The 21,483-nt window shown below is 40.5% G+C and overlaps 1 protein-coding gene across 3 annotated transcripts; it reads right to left on the bottom strand.

The window, feature by feature from the left end:
- Window positions 1-351: 351 nt before the first annotated feature.
- On the bottom strand, window positions 352-21,263 carry nkpd1 (NTPase, KAP family P-loop domain containing 1). Of its 3 annotated transcripts, XM_039795974.1 has the most exons (6): window positions 21,153-21,263; window positions 20,351-20,417; window positions 15,954-16,070; window positions 8,536-8,864; window positions 3,340-4,803; window positions 352-2,382 (listed from the first exon to the last, which is right to left on the bottom strand). In XM_039795974.1, the coding sequence occupies exons 2-6, from the start codon at window positions 20,388-20,390 to the stop codon at window positions 2,095-2,097; spliced, it is 2,238 nt and encodes a 745-aa protein (XP_039651908.1). In that variant the 5' UTR covers window positions 20,391-20,417; window positions 21,153-21,263; the 3' UTR covers window positions 352-2,094. The 3 variants fall into 3 exon arrangements, with proteins under 3 accessions (XP_039651908.1, XP_039651910.1, XP_039651909.1); XM_039795976.1 differs by lacking the exon at window positions 20,351-20,417; XM_039795975.1 differs by lacking the exon at window positions 21,153-21,263 and having other exon boundaries at window positions 20,351-20,523.
- Between the last annotated feature and the right edge of the window lie 220 nt (window positions 21,264-21,483).

Below are 21,483 nucleotides of genomic sequence, written 5' to 3'. Positions count from 1 at the left end.
ACCCCAACAGAGAGATGGAAGAACATGAGATCAGAGGGTGCTCCTGTGATTAGAAGGACTACAAAATCCTCATTTAAAGTCAACTTCAGCATGTACTGTATGCTTTCAGTATTGTGTGTACTGTAAATGCCTGGGGTTTGTTAGCCTGATATTTTTAGCCAAATTAGTTTTTGCAACTTTCTGAGGGAAATAGTTCAAAGGAATCCAGATGAAATTAACCTTTAGATGATTATTTAACATGAGCACACTTTGATGTAAAAAAAAATATTAATGAGTCAGCACATTACTTGGGCTGTTTACAAACTGGAAAAAGTGTTTTGAAAAAAATGAGTATTGCTACAAAACAATATATCTGCTTGGATGGGCATTTTTATTATGGGACACTTGCACACTGCATTTCATTTGTCAGACTTTACATTTTGATTTGCATGAAATAGGGAATTACAGTTTACTGCAGCACATATACAGTATTAATAAGTCCTTATTTTCTTCTTAAGGATCAATAATTAGTCCCAAACAATGAATTTTAATTGATGAAATACCAAATATACATTGTTAAAGGCAATTCAGGTTCTGAAATATATGTAATCCTACTATCTCTGCATCAAAGCAATTTCCACAACCTAAACGTTAATATTCTCTGACTTACTTAAAGAGTTATGGTACCAAACTTGCAAACTGGCATGCATTTATGATGTATGGTATAGGCACACCACACACACCTCATTATAAACATTCACTGATTCCAGAATAAAGCCACAGTAAAAGCTACAGTACAAATTTTTTTTTTTAAATAAATCCAAAAAATAAAAAAGAAACCTACAATCAAGTTGCAATTTTTATATGGAGCCTTCTGTTGACACTAAGTGAACTAAAGGTTGATCAAACACCATATCTTAATGTGCATGTCACACTTTAGTGGGATAGTGTGGCAAGGGAAGACTGACAGATTGAAAATAGAGGCTTTTAACAGGTTAAGATTATTATTTTCCAACAATAAGGTCATGTAATCTGTAATGATATATTTTAATATTACTGAAAATAATTTTAAAAGCAGCATTAAAACAATATTTGTTCTGTATTGTTCCACAGCTTTTCATCTTTCTGAACACATTAACACTGTAAAAACAACAGTGTGTCTCATAATAGGTCTTTTCACAGCAGACATTTTGACTTGTAGCAGGAAAAGCACAGGTGTTATTATCAGTGACATTAACAATGGCTCCGTTTTATTTTTATATTTTTTCTCCAAGTGTCACAGTGAGCCAACATGCATAATACCAGGACCCTGAAACTGTGTAGGGCACCAAGTGCTGAGGGGGCACCAAAAAATGCCTAATAATAAAATAATGCCGATATTATTTCAGTATAGAAATATTAGGCACTTTTTAGGAATGTATATCGCAAAACAGGCAGAACAAGAGATATATTGAATTGCTCAAGAAAGTAACGATGGTGCCCCCCCACCCCCAAACACAAACACAAACACAAACACACACACACACTCAAACACACAAACACTCAAACACACACACACTCAACTTCCCAAGCTCCCCGTGGGTGCCCTTCCCTATCTCCGTGGTCTGTTGGATTGCGCCTGACAAAGTCAACTTTTTTGGAAATGGGGCATCATAAAGGAATTATGCTTAGTGTACCAAAATGGCTTGCAGCGGCACTGAGCTAAATGACATTCAGCCATCATAAATGTGCTTTTCCTAGTGTGACACTTCAAAATATCTACTGTGAAAAAGACCTTTTCATTATAGGAAAATGTGATCCATGAAAAACACAAATGTGCAATCATGTCAACTGCGGTTGATTTGTTGGACATCTATTGTGTGTAAAACTACAGCTATCGTTGTTGGGCTTGGCCCCTTTAAGTAAAAGAACATGTATGTGATAGGTATTTGACATAGTTACAGAAGATATTTTTCTTGGCAGAATCAAGAGTTCCTGCAGCTAAACAAAGTTAAAGTAATTACTTCACACTTAAATAAACTTCCAAACTCTGTATTGTTACTGTAAAGATTAATAAATGTTACAAATGCAGATCAGCATTTTAGGAATATCACATTTACTGGAAATGGATTGGATTTAGCTGTTAATCAGATTGGGATTAGATAAATACTGAGTGGAAACATGGAGGGGACCTCCAGACAGCTTGTTCTGAGGATGAGAATGTGTCAGTGCCATGTTCTTGTGTTGTGGTCGGAGATGTGACGGTAAACCCAGGAAGTGGAGTCTGAAAGTTGCCCATTCACCAAAGGTCATATCTAGCAGGTCTTTAAGATCATCTGCATCACCAAAGACCAGTGCCGCACCGTTGAGGTTATGGCTTTTCACCGTATCGATGTACTTACGGGGGTATTCCATCCTCTCCAACTAGGAAAAATAAGAACATTTAAGCATTATAAACACAGAGACGTAATATAAATGACTTCCTAATCCTCCCTGAAATAACTGAATTGATCTAAACGTCCCATTTTTTTCTTTGTTGCACATGCAAAAGTCCAAACATAGTCTTGTTTTTCTACCATTGTGTGAGTTGAATAAACATTTCAATACTGCTTTGTAACAAAGGTAGAATAAATTTACAATACTAAGGATTTAAATTAAAAAAAATTATACCCTGTTTTTTGGATACTATTTATGTTCAGCGAAGCAAGCAAGCATTTTTCAGCAAAAGTCATTCAATGTATTTAAGTTCAATATATATAGTAATTTACATTGTTAGTGGCGGTGTCCGCAATTACCGGGCTTGATTAAAATGGACTACCTATGCACAAGGGTTTCACAGAAATGATGCGGCATGTAATTCAGTGTTACTATTTGTAATTGTATTACTTAATAACTTATTAATAACAGACTCACTGATCACTCACCAAACTCTAGATCTGCAGCTGTATTAGGTTACTGTTACTATAAACATTTTCTACTACTGCTGCTTCACATAAAAGAAAAAAAAAAACATTGAACTGGTGACACAGAGGGTAAGCAGTTACAGGAAATGCAATGTTTTTGTCACAAAGGTTAGCACTGACAGTGATCGTTCACTGAATGTCGCAGTAGCCACTGTGAGCTGTAGCCAACTGGCTGCACACCTCCAACTCCTCGCGCCATGGGAAAATCAGATTGTGGTTGCTCATGTCACGATAGTAAAAGGCAAATTATTGACTAACATCTTCATCAAAATAACATGAGTTGGTTGTTAAAAACCAGCTGTTGTATTTCTGATAAAGGAGCTGCTCAAGAAGTGTTACACTGCACTTGTTGATATCACCACAGCAAATCAACCAGGACTGAAATCTTAAAGATTATAACTTCAAAGAAGTTTCTTACCTCTTCACATACATCCTCTTTCTTCATATTGATGATAGTTGTGATTGGCAGAGGAGCTAGGTTCCTCATCCAACCAGAATCCTTCAGTCTGGATGTCCCTCTGATGTGAGCCAGCTCCTTCCTAATTGAATGATCCAGATTCACCGTCGCCTCTTCAAATGTCTTCAAGTCCTTCACAGTGAATTGGAAATCTACCGTGAGGAATTTTTCAAACATCTCAGGATCTCCGTCCTGCTCGAGCAGGTCTTCAATCTGTGCACTCATCACATACAGCTCTGCCCTGGACTCGCTGAACACCGTCCACAAGGTCTTTGAATCGTCAGCGTTTGCCGAATAGTCACGATCAATATCTGCTCTCTGCTGAGCGTCTTCCACACACTGGATGATCCAGCTGAGGCGGCAAGGCCACTGATTGGCCAAGACCACCCATGCTGCGATGTATTCTGGTTGAGGAAGCTCTTTCTTTAAAGTCTTCATGATTATCACAGTCACCTGAATGGAGTTGATCGCCCTCCTCATCGACATGGCATCCTCAAACATGTACGTGTTTAGATTCCTTTCACTGCTGGTCAGGATGCTCCCGACCAACTTTTCTACTTCCTCCTCATTTACATCCAGGTCTGCTGTATTTTTATCCATCAGTGGATATGACTCTTTCGTTTCCAATGCAATCTCCTCTGAATGTAAATCTGAGGAAGATGTCTTTTCGAGGCCCCCAGCTCTACGTTTATTTCCGCTCGTGCTTATGTCCTCAGGGTGTTTTGAATTACTGGTGAGGCTGTAAAATAAACTGCGCTTTGAATCATCGCACAGCGGTGGGACCGTGAAGGCCAGAGTCACGATGCGGTGCAACAGTGCGTACGCTCTGTCCTCTTTGCTAAAGCAGCCATCTGCATAGTTCACTTTCTCCACAAGAACATCTGGGTTGACGGCCAGAATAGAAATATATGGACATTCTTCATCTGAAAGCAGAATGTTGATGGCATCCAGAACTGCGACAATTTTTCGGGGGGAGCAACGGTCCAGATTGGTGATCTGCAGTACCACCCGGATCCTCCTCCTCTCAAACACCTCCATAAACTGGATGAATCGAGACAGAAACCACATTTCCTTCCTCACTTCGTTCATGAAGCCCAGATGGCTGCTGACCCGCTCATTGTCCATCCCCTTCTTTATGTTCTTCTCCTGGTTGAAGATTAGGTTCTTACCAATCAGAAAGACAAACCTCAATGCGCTTGCTGCAGGGACTCCAAAGGCAGCGATGGCCAGGCCCTCCAGCACATCCACCTGGCTGTTTGTTCCATTCACCGCCCCGTCTGGTTTCACCTCAGGTTTGGGAAGGCCAAAAGTCAACAGGAATATCAGGACGATAATTGGTACCACAAGAATGGACAGGACGAGAAACCACAGAGGGCAGCAGCAAACTTTTTTGGACCTCCAATGGTTGGGACCATTCTCCACTGTCTGAATTAAAAAACAAACAAAAACAAAAACACAGCCAATGGGAAGCAGTTCAGAAGGGTTAGGCAGGTTAGATTAGGGCTGGGCGATATGGAGAAAATCAAATATCACGATATTTTTGACCAAATACCTTGATATCGATACCGCAATGATATTGTACAGTTGACTATTGGTGCTTTCACAAAATATGTACACAATGAGCTCTTTGATAAATAACCATCAGTAATTTGGATATAATGTCTAAGTGGGTAAATAATAATAAAATAATAGAACAGCTAGAACAGTCAAGTTCAGAATATGACATCACTTTACTGTAATACAGCCTTTAAAACGGAAAAGACAACATGTATGCCATATCACGATATTAAGATATCCAAAATCTAAGACGATATCTAATCTCATATCATGATATTGATATAATATTGATATATTGCCCAGCTCTAGGTTAGATGCCAATGTTTCCTAGAGATTGCATTGTTGTTGGTTGGTTTGTTGGTTGGTCCTCCACTTTGGTTAAGACTGAAATATCAATAAAAACCTTATAGATTGCCTTGACATGCATTTATGGTGCCCAGACTATGAATCCTAATACCTTTGGAGATCCCCTGACTTTTCATCCAGCGCCATCATCAGGTCAAAATTTCACTTTTTACAATACATATCTTCAGGGGTGAAAATAACAAATTACATTTACTATTGTAATTGTAAGAAAGTCTTTTTTGTGTAGCCTACGCTTGTATTTGTGCCTATATTTAATTTTTTTACTTTTACTTAATTTTGTTATTATTTTGTTAAATATTTATTTCAAGTTACATCCGTTACAGAGTAAAAACAAAAGTCAACCAAAGTCCAGATAAACCATGTGAGAATGGAAAGTTAGCATTGATGTACCTCCGCACATAGGTTAAAAAAAAAAAAATCTACTTTAAAGAATTCCTGGTTTAATGCACCACCCGGCTAACACGCTAAGTGACCCAAATCAAACACACCCACAATTTGGTGTGAGCAGGTGCATGCTGGGTGTGGCTAACGCTAAATGATGAAATGAACATGGTGCATTCTCCAGTGTGACTTCACATTAACTGAGGAACTTTTACCTTTAGTGATATATCTGAGGCCTTTCTGCTGTTTTAACAATAATCTCTGTCACAGCGACTATCAGAGCCTCATATTTAGCTAAAATGTTTGAAAACAGACAGAGAGGCTGAGTGGATAGTGGGACCGAGAGTCTGAGTGGACTGGTTATAGTGGGACCGAGAGGCTGAGTGGACTGGTTATAGTGGGACCGAGAGGCTGAGTGGACTGGTTATAGTGGGACCGAGAGGCTGAGTGGACTAGATGTATTACGCTTTGAAAATGGATGAGCAGATTGTGGAGGACTTCGCTGTGCTCAAGACTCACGTTCAGACAGTTGAGCCAAACGCTCTTCCTCCAGAGGAAGATTTCAACGTAGCGTTGTGTGCATGTGTTTTTTTTTTAACACGTGTGTTTGTGGCTGCAGCTCCTGTGGAGTTGTTATTGTTTATACATGTCATGTTTGCCTTGGCATTGTTTTGTTCTGCTGGGTGTACGTGCAGTTTAGTGTCCCAAATTCCCCATACAATGTCCTTAATTAATTATGAACTTGCTAAACCACTTGTGCTACCCTACCCCTACCCCTAACCTTAACCTGTCTCAAATAAGACCCTCATCATTTGGTAGCTACACTAAGTTTTTGGAAAATAATTTGTAGGGTTGGGTATCGTTTTTTTTTTTTTTCGATTCCGGTGCTAAATCGATACTTTTAAAACGGTGCCGGTGCCTAAACGGTGCCTGAACCGGTACTTTTCAATAAAGTAAAAAAAAAGAAAGATTTAATAATAATGTAATAACTATAACAATAACAATAACTTATTTCACCAGTATATTGCTGTTGAACCCCAGATGGGAAAAGGGTATTTTACAATTACTGTGAATGCACCACGAGGCTACCTGTTTTAAGTGAATGCACCGTCTGTGTTGTTTAATTCCGACAATGGCAGCTGCAAGTGAACGCACCGTCTGTGTTGTTTAATTCCGACAACGGCAGCTGCGAGTGAACGCCCCGTCTGTGTTGTTTAATTCCGACGACGGCAGCTGCAAGTGAAAGCACCGTCTGTGTTGTTTAATTCCGACCATATAAACATACTGTATATCTATGAATTCCGACAACGGCAGCTGCTGCGCTGCATTGCAGACTGTTACATCCCGCTGTTGAAGTCCTCCACAGTGAAATACAGTCACGCTTTAGGCCTACACTGTTTAAGTAAGTAAGTAAGTAAGTAAAATTTATTTGTATAGCACATTTCACAGATAAAAATCACAAAGTGCTTCACAACAAATGGGTGGATACACAACATTTATACATTGCAGTACATAATCAGAAAAGACACTTAGGACACAATAAAACCGGCCTAATCACCCTATGGTCTATTGAAACGCCTCTTTAAAAAGAAGAGTTTTCAACTGAGTTTTAAAATTTGTCACTGAATCCAAGCAGCGTACGGAAGGAGGCAGTGAGTTCCACAGCCTAGGTGCCACAGCTTGAAACGAACGGTCCCCTCTATAACGTTAGCTGTCAGCATTTTACCGGTGTTTAATCCAGCTGCTAGCTAAAGGTAGGCTAACGTTACATGCTGTCAGGTGTAGTGTAAAGTCAAGCACCGAAATGAGGCACCGAAACTTTCGTTCTTATTCGGTCTCGTTACTACCGTTTACATCGGCACCGGTTCCCTATTGGCACCGAGTTTCGGTACCCAACCCTAATAATTTGTGACACTAAACTGCACGTAAGCCATTCTGCTGTTGGTTCTGTAAGAAGTGTGAGGCTATTTCATTTGTTGCTTTTTAATATTTATTGTTGCATCCGCTGAGGTGTAGTTACATAACTCTTTTTATGTCTTTGCTGTCGGTCATGTTAGTGTAATTGTCTTAGTTTTGTCCTCTTTTTCCGGTTGTATAGCTACTGGTTAATAATCAGCTCTGTGTGCACACTGCACAGGCTGCAAAGTGCTATATAGGCCTGTTATTGGTTTGGACAGAGGGGCTCTGTGGTGGGATGTGTGTATGTTGACATGTTAATGCACCTTTTGTAGCCTAAATGTGTTTTTTAATTTAATAGGTCTTATATCCTCTCACATCATCATAATATGCATTTTTGCTTTCATTACCCCCCCCCCCCTCCACCCTTTTAAAAAATGATTGCAGTAACATTTACTAAGTCCATTTTAACTGAACTACTTTTTACCTATATAAGTACATTTGTACACAAATAATTTTACTTAAGCTTGAGTAAAATGTCTTTAAAGTAACCGTACTTTGACTTGAGTAAAATATTCTACCGTTTCCATCTCTGCAGATATTCTAATATATTTTCTCTGCTAAGGTTTTGAGGTATCAGCTACTGGGACTTGAGCTGCCATTCCACTTCAATGCATGACAATAACAGGGACCTTACTGTCATCAATTTTCAATGGGAATAATTATCTACGAAATGTAAAAAACAGGGTCTAGATACAGTACTTAGATTTATGTCCACGTGCTAAACTAAGATGGTGAGCATGGTGAACCTGTGACACCGTAGCATGTATATAATGTCATTGTAAGCATGTTGGCATGCATTTAGCTCAAAGCCCAGCTGCACCCGAGTACAGACACAGAGTCGCTAGCATGGCTGTAGATTTTGCTTATTAACTGAGAAAAGTTACATTTACGAACCTTGTTCTTGACTTCGTCTTCTTCATTATGTTGAGCCACACGGTAGAGTACAATCTGTAATTTCCCAAAGTTCATCTGCATGGCATGAAACAGCCGTATGGCTAGCCCGGCCCAAAGCAGGTCACTGCCTGCAAAATGCCAGGCACTAAAATGTACATGAATGAACCTGATGTTATGGTGCTGCTGGTTCTCCTCTGTCCAAATGGGCCTGTAGAAGAGCATTCGGCCAATGAGTGCTAGAAAGCCACTAAATGAAGGCGTAACTGAGCGAGGCTTGTGTCTTCCCTTATATTCCTTCTCAATCCTCAAAGCTTCCTGCTTCATGTTCACTGAAGAGACACAAAACATTGATGTTATTTACATTTAGATTTAGGATAAATGATATAGCTGGGTGGGGTACATGTAAGTATAAACCAAGTAATATACAGTACATCAAGGCAGAGAGACACAGTGTTTCCTCTAGAATTTTTTTCAGCGGTGGCGGGGGGGTAATTGGACGTCAGTGTACAGGCTTATCTGCTAATGTTAGTTGCCGACCGTTACCTTCAAACCATCCACCAAATAGAAGGTACCGTAGGGTGATTTAACGTCACCGCTCATTTTACACACAGTTTAGCAACAAAACGCTGAGTGAACATTCCTAGCTACGTTTGTCATGTTGGTTTTGAGCGGTATGCACCCCCACTAACCTGGAAAACGGTTTGAAAACGGTAACGTTAATACAGCGTGTCAGAGGAATACAGCGTTCTCCTGCAACGGGAGTCAGAGGCAGAGGAACCGTCACAGCAGCGTTAGCTAACTTTAGCTTCTTGTCTCATCTGTGGTCTGATAAACAGTAAATTCATCAAAGTCAGTGTGCCCAACACTATTTTACAATAAACTGTAGCTGTCAAATTTCACGGTGGTGCGTGGTGTACGCAAACCCTGTTGTGCGTCTGCCCTATTTCTGATACCGTGGCGCTGGAAATTTTACCGTGGCGCACCGCCAATATGCTATCAACCTAGAGGAAACACTGGAGACAGGTAAAACAACATGTTGGGTAATGGCTTGGACGTAAAGAAGATAATACATATATATGCCTGTTTATTTAAATATTATGTGCAAAAAGCACAATTTGTCTGTGAACAATGGATATATATATATTTTTTATTCTGTCTTGCAACATGTCAAAGCTACAACTATGCTGCAAGACCTTCTGGGTAACACGGACTCCACGAGAGTCGCACATATTTCCTGTGCAAGGTGACTATGTCCTCAATTCAAAAATGTGTCTTATCTTTAAAGATCAAAGTAGCACCTGTTCAGCCGTCATTCTTGAGGCGAAAATATGCTTATCATTTTGCAGACATTGGTGTAAATTGTAATTTGATTTGCTCACATTTGCTCTGTTACAGTCTATACTGAGGGGGATTGTTTGGCCACAGTATTATGCGAAAGGTAACCACTTGTAATTACTATATTTACTATACATCCCATATGACATAAATGTGTTCGGGGGGGGGGGAGATATAAAAGTTGTGTGATGTGAGCACACCTTGAGCTGGGATATACAGAGCATTCACAAAGTATTCAGACCCCTTCACTTTCTGTTTTGTTGCAGCCTTATGCAAATTTTTTTTTTAAGTTTTTCATTACCCCGATCAACAATGTACTGAATGTCCCATAATGAAAAAGTTAAAACAGGATTTTAACAAATGTATTAAAAAGAAAAAAACAAATGTTCACACCCTTTGCAGTGACACTTGAAATTTAGCTCAGGTGCCTCCCGTTTCTCTTTATCATCTTTGAGTTATATTTATACACCTTGAGTCCACCTGTGGTCAATTCAAATGATTAGACAAATAGTGGAAAGGCGCACACAGTTCTCACAGCTGCATATCAGAACAAAAACCAAGCCAAAAGGTCGAAGGCGCTTCCTGCAGAGCTCAGAGACAGGATTATGTCACGTCACACAGATCTGGGGAAGGCTACAAAAAAGTCTGCATTAAAGGTTTCCAAGAGCACAGTGGCCTCCATCATTCGTAAATAGAAGTTTTAAACAACCAGGACTCCTCCTGGAGCTAAGCCCCCCCAAGCAAAGAGCCTTGGTAAAAGAGGTGACCAAGAACCTAGTCTTGCATTGCTAGATTGTTCAAAAGTAGTTTTAATCGTGCAACAGAAAACTCAGATTGGACAGCTGTCTGGAATGACCCTGCAGAGATCTGAGGAGCAGTTAACCATAGTCCTCATAAATTGACCGGAGTTTAAAATGCCAACACATAGAAAGCGTAATGTAATGGACATCCGGCCGAAAATTAGGGACATCCGGCGTAATTTCCAGAACAATCCCAGAAATGAAACGTCGTCGATATAGACTACCAAGAACCTGATGGTCACTCTGGCTGAACTCCAGAGATCCTGTGTGGCGATGGAAGGACTGCAACTCTCCACCAATCTGGGCTTTATGTCCGAGTGTCTAGATGGAAGCCTCTCTTCAGTGAGCAATGCATAAAAGCCTGCTTGGAGTTTGCAAAAAACACCTAAAGGACTCTCAGACGCGAAACAAGATTCTCTGATCTAATGAAACCAAGATTGAACTGTTTGGCCTCAACTCTAAGCATCATGTCTGGAGGAAACCAGTCATAACCAAGAAGACTCAAGGCTGTAATCGCTGCAACTTTGTACTGCGTAAGGGTCTATATACTTATGTCAATGTGATAATTCAGTTTTGTCTTTTTAGTCAAAACATTTTTAAAATCTTGTTTCTGAAATGTGCTATACAAATAAAACTGCCTTGCCTTGGCTTTTGGTTTGTCATTATGTATTGAGTGTAGATTGACGAGGGGGAAAAGGATTTAAATGATTTTAGCATAAAGCTGCATCATTATTAAAATGTGAAAAAGTGAAGGGGTCCTAATACTTTATGAATGTAATGTTTGTGTAACTCTTTTGCTGTGCACAGGGTTTTATGAGAATTATGATGTGTTTAGTTAAGGACACAGAGATCCCCTGGAGGCCTGCAGAGCAGAAATACAATGTCCACTTTTCAATCAGTTAGTTGTGAAGAAATCATTAAAGCATGAGCCAGCTCTAACCCTGTGACATTTTCTCACCGGTCAGTGGCGATTCTAGGGTTTGTTGTGGTCCCAGGCAAGAATTCCTAGGGGGCCGATAGAGTTTGTCACCATTATGTTCTAAATTCTACAAATGCTGCTTACGGGCCTTGACTACGGCAAATACTGCCACTATGTCCTCCAGATCTAAAGACCTTCGCACATTTCGCTCTTTTGAAATGAGTCCTGAAAGTCTCTAGATGGATGGACCCACACTCCACTTCCACTAGCTAGGTTTCAGTGTTTCCCATACATTGATATATTTGTTCTCTCTCTCTCTCTCTCTCTCTCTGTCTCTCTGTCTCTGTCTCTGTGTGTGTGTGTGGAGAGTCTGTCATAGTGTGATTGGTTATGTCGCTGTCAGTCCCCTGCTCCATATCATATCCACCAATCACAGCGTCTCTCGGATGAAAACGCCCCTTTAGTGACCTCCATCCCCCCACTATACAGTGCGTGCATGTGCGTTTGGTAATCAGAGTGAGACCAAAATGGACAGATTTGTTATTAAAAAAGCAAAACCTAATGATGCAAGTGCATCGCCATCCACCACCAGGCCTAGGCTACTAGACAGGTGGCATTGATTCTTAATTTCCTACAAAGTTGATTGCGGTTAAGTGTCAGTTACACTTTTCATCTCCAATCCTATCTGTATTTATGAGAAGTGGCGCTGTCCTGAGTTAAAAGATGGCTTACTTTACGGCTTTATTATCGAGTTAATGGGCGTGTGGATTCGTGTCGGCTGCTGTCCATTTCCTAAGGTTCTGAAATGCAAAAATACAGTAATGTAGGTGGCGGTATGAGCCTTAAACGTGGTTTGCGATCCGCTAATTAACACAGAAGAAGAAGTTCCCACATCGATCTTTTCCCCCGCAGAGAAGACGGCTGCAGTCCATCCGGAGTTTAATGGTTAGTATTATGAATTTATTACCGATTATTTATTCAGGGTTTTTTCTGCATTGAGAGAGTTTTGGCACCCCTTAAGGAGGTTTTAGCCAGTGCCAAGAGAATATCACGAGCGCCAAAATGTCTGATTTTCAGCAGCCAGCCTCCCTCTCATCCACAGTCACTTCTGTATGCGACTGGCGCTGATTTGACTGGATCTGAACGCTCTACTGTATAGCACTGATGGTATCTCCGTTTGCAGAGTCCGTCTGTACCGGACTCTCCAGGGGCCTTGTGTATAAACGTTGCGTACGCACGAAAAGCTTGCGTAGCTTGTTTTCCAGCATATGGTGTGATTTATAAAAATGAACTTGACGTGAGAATGTGCGGGCCGTCACGCAATCTTTTGAGCAGATGTGAGAATGTGCGGGCCTTCTGCAAAGTCTTGTCTGGCTCTGTATCGTGGCAAAGTGAAAACGTTACAAAACAAAGTTTCCACTTCACTTACTGATACGTCTGTGACGTTGTCTATGAAAAAACACAATTATAAGCGCTGATAGTTTGATTATTTATGTGGATAATGTTTCACATCTTTCACACTATTAACTGTTTAATTTGCAGGCTACTTAACCTCTGTTAAACATGAGGACGGGAAATGAGTGATAAATCCACTTAACTACTTTCAGTCATCCTCTGTATTTCCCATAGATGAAATACTGTATCTTACTCACTGTGCAACAAAAAGATCGGCACGGAAAAATGCAGTAGTGTCTGCATATCTGTAGTTGCTGAGGCTCGAGACATCCATGGCGCACAGGAGGCGGGATGCACGGATCCATCTCCCCAGGAATAAACGCTGTGTAAGATGGGCAAACTCATGTGATGCGTAATTGATCCCGTGGATGATTTGTAGGCTATTAAGTGAACAAAGTGTACCCGGTCCACCAAACACTGGGCCGTCTTGACTGTCTTAATTCTGCACAGATTTCTGTTACTATAGTCCTATTTACTATTTCAATATTTATCAATGCGTGGCGCAGCGGATTCGTGCACACAGTCAACTGGCGTGGAGACGCTGGCCTCACTAAGCTCTCCTCCTCAGCGTCGGGTCTCCCTCGCGATGGACTCAGTTTCACTGAGCTGCTAACACTTAGAAAATAACTCGCATAATATCAGTGAGTTCAAACTGCTTATTGTGTGTAATTTGGACTGACAATGAGATGCATGTTGTTCTGTAACTGGTGCTGCCTGCCATGGTTCGGTGCATTCACTGCCCGGTCACCATTTGCCATTCTGGGCATTTTCTTTTATTGCTTATCCAAGATGACAAACGTTTTTTGTTTTTCTCACCTCCACCTCCGCGATCAGCACCTCAGCCTCACAGTCGGTGAAGGTTTTTTTCCTTCTGCAGCGGGATAACCCGTTGTGATTGGACAAAGAATGACGTCAGGGGCGCATTTATATTAATTCCATATTAATTTATGGGAGGAGGCAAGGCGGGGTCGGTCGCTCGTTCATGTGCGCTCAATTTCACGTTGATTGTGATGTATAAAGGAAAGGTGCGCAGGACCTGGCGTACGACCGATTTTTATACATGTGAATATTTCTGTGCGTAGGTACTTTTCAAGTTTTGGCCATACGCCATCTTCTGGTATGAAAGCTGCGCAGTCTTTTAAACATGAGGCCCCAGGTGGCCATGCTGCTCTGGGGACCGGCGGGTCCGGGGCGTGGAGCATCAACCATGGCTGTATGACGTCGCGACACCATGCTTCAGTTGTGTCGGAGAAATGGATCTGTACTGTTACCCGGCGACAGAGCAGCAGGCCTGGTAGCTGGATAGTCCAGTAGCGACACCGCAGGCTGAGGTGCTGGTCTCCGTAGGAGGCGAAACTCGCGTAGTGTGTCGAGTAGTCCGTCTGTAATGAAGTTTCCTGCATATTCTCCGATCTGTACCAATGTATCCCGGTGGTACACATGTGCGGTAGTTTGAATGCACATAATTGTTGTAAAAGTTTGCTGCTGAAAAGAGCGCCTGTTTAGCAAAGCTTCAAGATGGCTGACGCTCGGTTTGCTTCGGTAAGTTTTGTGTAAAGACGACAGTCCAACCCCCTATGGGCGGGTTGAAAACATGCGGTACTAGCTGGCTGTAGTCCACAGACTCTGGGCAAAAATGCCTCCGATGACGCTAAATGACGATTTTTGTGTCATCTGAGGCTTTTTTCCAGACCCAAAATACTGAGAAATCTAGTCTCAGGGGGACATGAGGGAGGGAAGCACGGTCATTCGAAAATACTACCGGGTTTCTACTGATACAAAGCTTAATGCTAATCGGTGAAGTATCCCTTTAACTTACTTGCTAATAACTAATGTTAATGTAAGATGCCTAACGTTAGCTATTAAGGATATAACATTAGCACATGTTATCAGCTGCGTTGTCGAGGTTACCATGCTGTAAACTTAACATTTCTTGCTAGTCAATATCGACTTATGTGTAAGAGACGCAAAACAATACCCACTAGGGTAATTGGGTAAGTTGCAAACATTTTGTTTTCAGTATTGTTCATGTTCAAGTGTTCAACAAGTTAACAACATATACAGTAACATTTAAGTTTCTTTTTTTTTTGTCTTGCATGCAGAAGGTCACCAAGAGGTGAACAGCATCTGGCTGTTACACAGAATTACAACCTGTGGTATCTTTTGTTTTGTCAAAGAGCAAATTTAGGTTTTATATGTTGAAAGATTACATTGTGTGCTGTAACTGCCCCTGCACCCTTATAGCCTTGAGGATGGGACTGTGGGCAGATGTCTATTAAGCTGTTATACAAAGTTTCCCAAAAAAAATTGCAGTACAATTAATGAATGAATTCGGCACCTCTTTCCGCGCGTGTGGACCCCCCACCCCAAGGTCAGCTACCACTGCGAATAGAATCTAATTCTGTGGGAAACACTGGGTTTAATAACAAAAAATGTGAAAGAATAAATGCCATTAGTCTAACGTTAATACTAGCTAAAGTTATTTAAATGTCTCCCCCATTGTTAAGGGTAAATTCAGACTTACTGACTTACTACAGACCTACTTACTGCTGTCTTTCATTCTTTTCTTCTCATGCTTATATTTTCTCTTTTTTTCCCTTTGACTTTCAAATGAAAAAAAATTCTATCATGCTTCGACGGGAATGACATGGGGCTCCTTCAGATGTCATTGCAAAAAGTAATTTGTTTGTTTGAGGAGGGGGGTTGCGTTCACTGTGGGTGCCACATTTTGGGACATTGCTGTGCAGTAAAGTTTGTCAGCCCTCAGGGGGCCCCTAACAGCCTGGGGCCCCAAGCAGTTGCCCGGCTTGCCTGTTGAGAAGCTGCTGCCACTGGTCTTTAAGTGGTTGATAAAGCAAAAGTCATCCAGCAGACAAAAGAGACGACATGCTGGGGGAGTGTTTAAATACCTTCCATTTGTCCGAGGATCATGTTAATTCGATTCTGACACGAAGAGTAGAGTCCTACAGTTGCAGGTGATGAAACTTTTGTCAGGGTCTTGGACAGCGCATATGCATAAATATCATCTAAAAGGAGATTTAGAATGAAACAAAACAGCATGGATAACTCATTTTACATTTCATTTTGTATTCAAATTAACTTACAGTAGCTGATACTCTTATGCACAACTGTGAGCAAAAACATTACAAGCAACCTAAAGTTAAAGGATGAATTGACACACCTATTGCTCACATTTGAACTGAGAAAACTGGTTCAGAGTACTAACCATTAGGGACAATGTTCTTAATTAAAGAAAAACTTATTTTGGCTATTTGGCTTAATAATGCTGAACTACACTGAAACGACAGTATAGGTACATGACACTTGTTTGTATAGGCATTAATAAGGTGAGCTTTTAGGAAAACATTCACACTGCATATAAAACCATACTTATTTTTTCATATGTATATAGTGTCTCAACTGTGCACCTTACCCCCCCACTTTTATTCCATGTTATATTCTTTACACATATGTATGTACTGGAAAAGGAGTTGCTTTTAATCTCATTGTACATGTGTATAGTGACAATAAAAGGCATTCATTCAGCTTAGACTGTCAGTGTCTATGAGCATTTACATTTTCAGAGAAAAAATTGAATCTCTTTAACAGGATTGGAGAAGCCATTTTTATTCAATATTCTATTGTACACTATAGTGTATAGGCAATAATGTAGGTTACTTTAAACTACTGCTGTCAAACGATTAAAATATTTAGTTGCGATTAATCGCATTAATGTCAGTTAACTCGCAATTAATTTCAGTTAATCGCAAATTTTTATCTATTCTAAATGTCCCTTGGTTTCTTTTTGTCCCATTTCTTTTTTCTCATTTTAATGCTCTTATCAACATGGAGAAGTGGATCGGCTTGCTTTGTGCAAATGTTTTTTTTATTGAAAACTACATTGGAATATACTGTAGTGTTCAATTTCACACTAACATTCTCACTTGCAGTAGCCACCCATTTAGCTATGGCTGCTAAGCTAAGTTTGTTCTTAGTTGTGGTATCCATGTGCTTCTGTCTGAAGTCATCCATTGTCGCCTGGCTTTGACGAGGGGGCGCAGAATTCGCATCAGCTGTGTGCTTGGCCATCAAGTGGTATTTCACACTGGTCGTGCTGCGATGATGGCTCAGTTCACAACGACAAAACACACAGATCACTTTGGTCTTGTCAATGGAACCATTTGGCAACTTTTTAAAAGTAAACTTTCCATTCAGAATCTTGTTGGCATCCATTTCGGCGTCTCGCGCTCCCCATCCACTCAAAACGTAACATTAGCCTACTACTCTTTGGCCGGCTCGCAACACCAAACAAGTGTGTGCGGCGTGCCTGTTGTTTTGTTTCCGGTCTAGCTAAATCCGTTGTGGTGTTGTAGTTTTTCTAACGTTACTAGTTGTTGCAACAGCATGTGAAAAAAAAACTACAAAGTTTGCTAGGCCAAAAAGAACGTTAATCTCGCGATAAAAAATTTACACTGTTAAAATGGGTTTGCGTTAACGCCGTTAAAGCGTTTAACTGACAGCACTACTTTAAACTGTAAACTTGGTACATATGTAGGCTTATAACTTTACACACTTTTTTTTTTATTAGAATTTAGCTAGATTAAGACCCACTGGAAACGTGTTTGTGTGGTGTCTATAAGCGTCAAAACAGTAACAACAAATTAACTCATGTTAAACCACAATGGATAAACATAAGTACTTCAAAAGAAACCTATACATCCTCCATGCTGTGTGCTCTATGCTGATTGATACATGACAAATAATCAGTCAGTCCAGGATTTGGCGGCCTTTTTTTGAGGTTGTTGTGGCCCAAAATGTCTGATTTTGCAGGAGCTTTTGTAAAAAATTGTGATAAAAGTTGCAATGTCTTTGTATTTTTGGTGCAATGAAGTTGCGAGAGACAGTGAAAATTGCTACTTTTTTTTTTTTTTTTTGGTATACTGCTTTAAAAATAAAAGGAAACTTGTTTCAAACTACCCTGGGCTTAGTTTAGTAATCTTACCAAAAAGGCTCAAGATGCAGCAAATGTTGGTATAATATGAAAATGGCTGGTGGATTTAAGACAAAAAATTATAATTTATTGAATGAATCAAATTTGAACATATCTGTCAGTGCCTTGTTGATCTTTACATTGTTAGTTAATTTCATATCCTGGCCTTGGACACACATTCATACAGTTTGATAAAGTACTTATTGTTCTTTAACTTATCATTGCACTTACAATAACGAGCGTAGCTGTCCTTAATTTAGATCATTGTGTACGTCCCATCTCCAGTGTGCGTTTGTGTGTGTGTGTGCGCGCATCAGTCGCAGGGGGAACTGAGCAGCAGCCCCGCCCGCTGCAGAGAGCCGACAGGATAGAGAGGTGAAGTTCCTCCCCTTCCAGTGGACCTCATGGGACCTTAATTTGGAAAAAATATGAACGGTAGTGAGAGGGGAGAGGTAAATTATTTTTTGATCCCGTTTGAATTGAGCCATGGATTACAAATATGATGTTCGTCAATTTAAAAGATAATTTTACAACCGACGAAAGTCTCAGTTAGCCGTAGTTTTGTCGTAGTACCACTTAGTTTTGTGTGAAACCGCTCAGTGAACTACATCTCCCGTCTCACACAATTTACATCACCTAGCTTGATGCTCAACTTGCTTGCTAGCTAGCTAGCTTAGCTCTGTTCCACAACACATGTAACTTTATCTTACCTGATGTGTTTTATCCAGTGAAGTGTTTTCACCAGATAAGCAAAAGAACAAGCAAGATCCGCTGCTCATTAGAGTAACGTTACATCCCCGTGACGATACACACAGACATCGTAGCTTCAGCGAGACGTCATCCATGCGACTTTGAAGTGTGTTGTCTTTCTAATTACATATTTTCAGTGTTATACTTCAACAGTTTAACAATAAAATGAGACTTTCTTGACTTGCGAAATTATCTATTAAACATCATATGTGTAATTCATGGCTCAATTCAAATGGGATCAAAAAATAATTTGTCTTTCCCCATTCACTACCATTCATATTTTGTCAGAGTTAGGTCCCATGGCGGTCCACTGGGAGAGGAGGGACTTTGCCTCTCTGTTGGCACAGCAGCAGCTTTCAGCGACTTCAGAATGGAAAAAAAACGTTACCGCGTACATTGATGTTAAAATGTATGCAGGTTGGCAGGACGATCTGAAATGTTTTGTCGGTAAAATGCGAGGTGTTTGAGTCACACACGTCTCGTCTTCATATCAGAAACAAGGAAATTAATTTGGCAAAATATGTGTGTTACGTCAACCCGTTCTCACTCCCTCTTGGTCAGTGGCTCTCACCGTGCGTTCATGGACATCGGAAAAACGTTTTTCCGAGTGAAAACGTCACCATTCACGTAACTTCCTGTGGGAATCAGAGGTGGGAAACTCGGGCTGGATTTTGATAACCGAGTTTCCCAGTTGGTGACGTGTTGTTGACAACTGACGTTTGATGGAGGCAACTTTGGTTTACTGAACATATTTCAATGACAATAAACTGTTTATTGTGGACAAACGCCTCTGCCAAGAAACATACACATGCATAACCTGTTTAAAATTATTCATAAATAGGCCTATGTATAAAAAAAAAACAATCTTTTGTTATTGTGGCCTCCATGTTTTCACACACCTGATGCTCTAGGCTACGGCCAACCGTTGGTGGCAGTCATGCAAAAAGTTGTTATGCCAAACGCCAATATAACAGAAGAAGAAGAACACGCATCCTGACCATGTGAACGCTGCCAGTCGGAAAAACAACGTAATCAGGGGTGCGGTGCCTGTTATTCCGAGGTGGCATGAACGCAGCATCAGAGTCACATACTGATGCAAAGTCTGGCACGTGGGACTGCTGGGATTGGTTGAAGTCGCGGGAAACTCTGGTTATTGGTCAAATTTGCGGTGAAGTTGTGGTGATTGGTCAAAATTGCCGTTTGCACCGAATTCACGGTGATTGGTTTAATTCGCGTGAATTGTTGTTATCGCGAAATCCTGGAGGGACTGAACAATAAAGAATAACAGTCTTAGAGTTTCAAGCTGATATACAAACCAACCATAACTGTTGGTTAAACAATCTAGTACATTATGATAAAGAACAGCATGAGGGAAAATGGGACCTTGCATTAATAATAATAATAATAATAATAATAATAATAATAATAATAATAATAATAATAATAAAGAAATCAACACCAGTAATTATTAATTCAGACTGGCAAAGGAAAGTGAAAATGCAGCCCTTCTGAGCAGGAGGAGAGAAGACCGTGCCACATACGTATAATTACTTGCAGATAACTCACCTTTTTTTGGCTTATACATGATGACTGCGTGGTGCGACATTTAACTTTCACAGAAAATCCCTTTGACCTGCGAAGAATGAGAAACGGCAGGGAAGTCGGCGCAGGCAGTCGAGGTGTGTCTGTGTCTGCTTTTGCTTTTGGTTTGGCTACAGCAGACTATAGTACTTTCAGTCTCCAGTGAGGGGAGCTCCAATGCAAAAACCCACTGCTACGGACACTCCCACTGTTGATTCAGTAGGGTACTCAGTTTAACTTGAGGATTTGGTGTGAAAGACTTGTTTGTTAATGTAATAAACACTTCTACAGCTAAATGGAAAGCTGCACATGTGGAATGAATGTCCTTCAGAGTGCTTACATGGCAAAAACAGAATTTCACAACCCACCATTTATTTTTCTTTTACGGAGGGTTGATTGACAGGCATTTAAGTGAATTGTTTTAAGATGATATCCTGACATTCTTTGTGAGAATGCGTTGACTATGCACTCTCCCAGAGTGCAGGCTGTTCTTTTTTATGTGCACAAAATGTCAACAGTTATGCTGTGTCAATGATTACCTTGAATTACCTAGCCCCTTTCACTACTGGCAACATTTTCTTTTTGTGTTCTTGCCTGCACATGCTTAATAGACGGACTTTTAGTTTAGTTTCTCAAAACTTTTAGTTTTGAGAAAGTTTAACTTTGATGGTACAACCTTTTGATCAACTTGCACAAAAGAATACTAAATCAGCATGAAGCTGTAATTATGCTCTTAGAACCCATAAGATAATGACTGATGTAGAAATGTGTTACTGATAAAACTTACCTGGTTTAGTTCCAAAAGTCAGTCCTGATCTTCATTATAACTTATCTTTGAATCGCTACTTTTAACGTATCCAAAAACAGAGAGGACCATGCAGCTAGGGTGTGGTGAACCTTCTACCCTCAAGACTTCAGTGCCATAAAACGTTACAACACTGATAAGAGAGGGATAAAAAGGCACCTGATAACCAGATATTATGTCTGTAGGAAGGACCTTTTCCAGGAAGTGAGGTCACATGCAAGTGAAATTATTTCTTGAGAGATGGAGCTGTACATTCCTTCCATTCTCCTTTTCCAATCTGTTACACCATACTACTAGATTGGGTAAACCCAGC

Source organism: Perca fluviatilis, chromosome 3 (genome assembly GCF_010015445.1).
Source record: "Perca fluviatilis chromosome 3, GENO_Pfluv_1.0, whole genome shotgun sequence".
In the NCBI taxonomy this organism is placed as follows: domain Eukaryota; kingdom Metazoa; phylum Chordata; class Actinopteri; order Perciformes; family Percidae; genus Perca; species Perca fluviatilis.
Note: the sequence above shows the minus strand (reverse complement) of the source record. Positions and strands in the feature narration are given on the sequence as shown.

Coding starts and splice junctions, on each gene's coding strand:
- nkpd1 (XM_039795974.1), bottom strand. CDS start 20,390: ATGTCGCACCACGCAGTCATCATGTATAAGCCAAAAAAAG. Junction 8,865..15,953: donor GATCCTCGGACAAATGGAAG/GTATTTAAACAC, acceptor GTGTCTCTTCAG/TGAACATGAAGCAGGAAGCT. Junction 2,383..3,339: donor AAGAGGATGTATGTGAAGAG/GTAAGAAACTTC, acceptor TATTTTTCCTAG/TTGGAGAGGATGGAATACCC.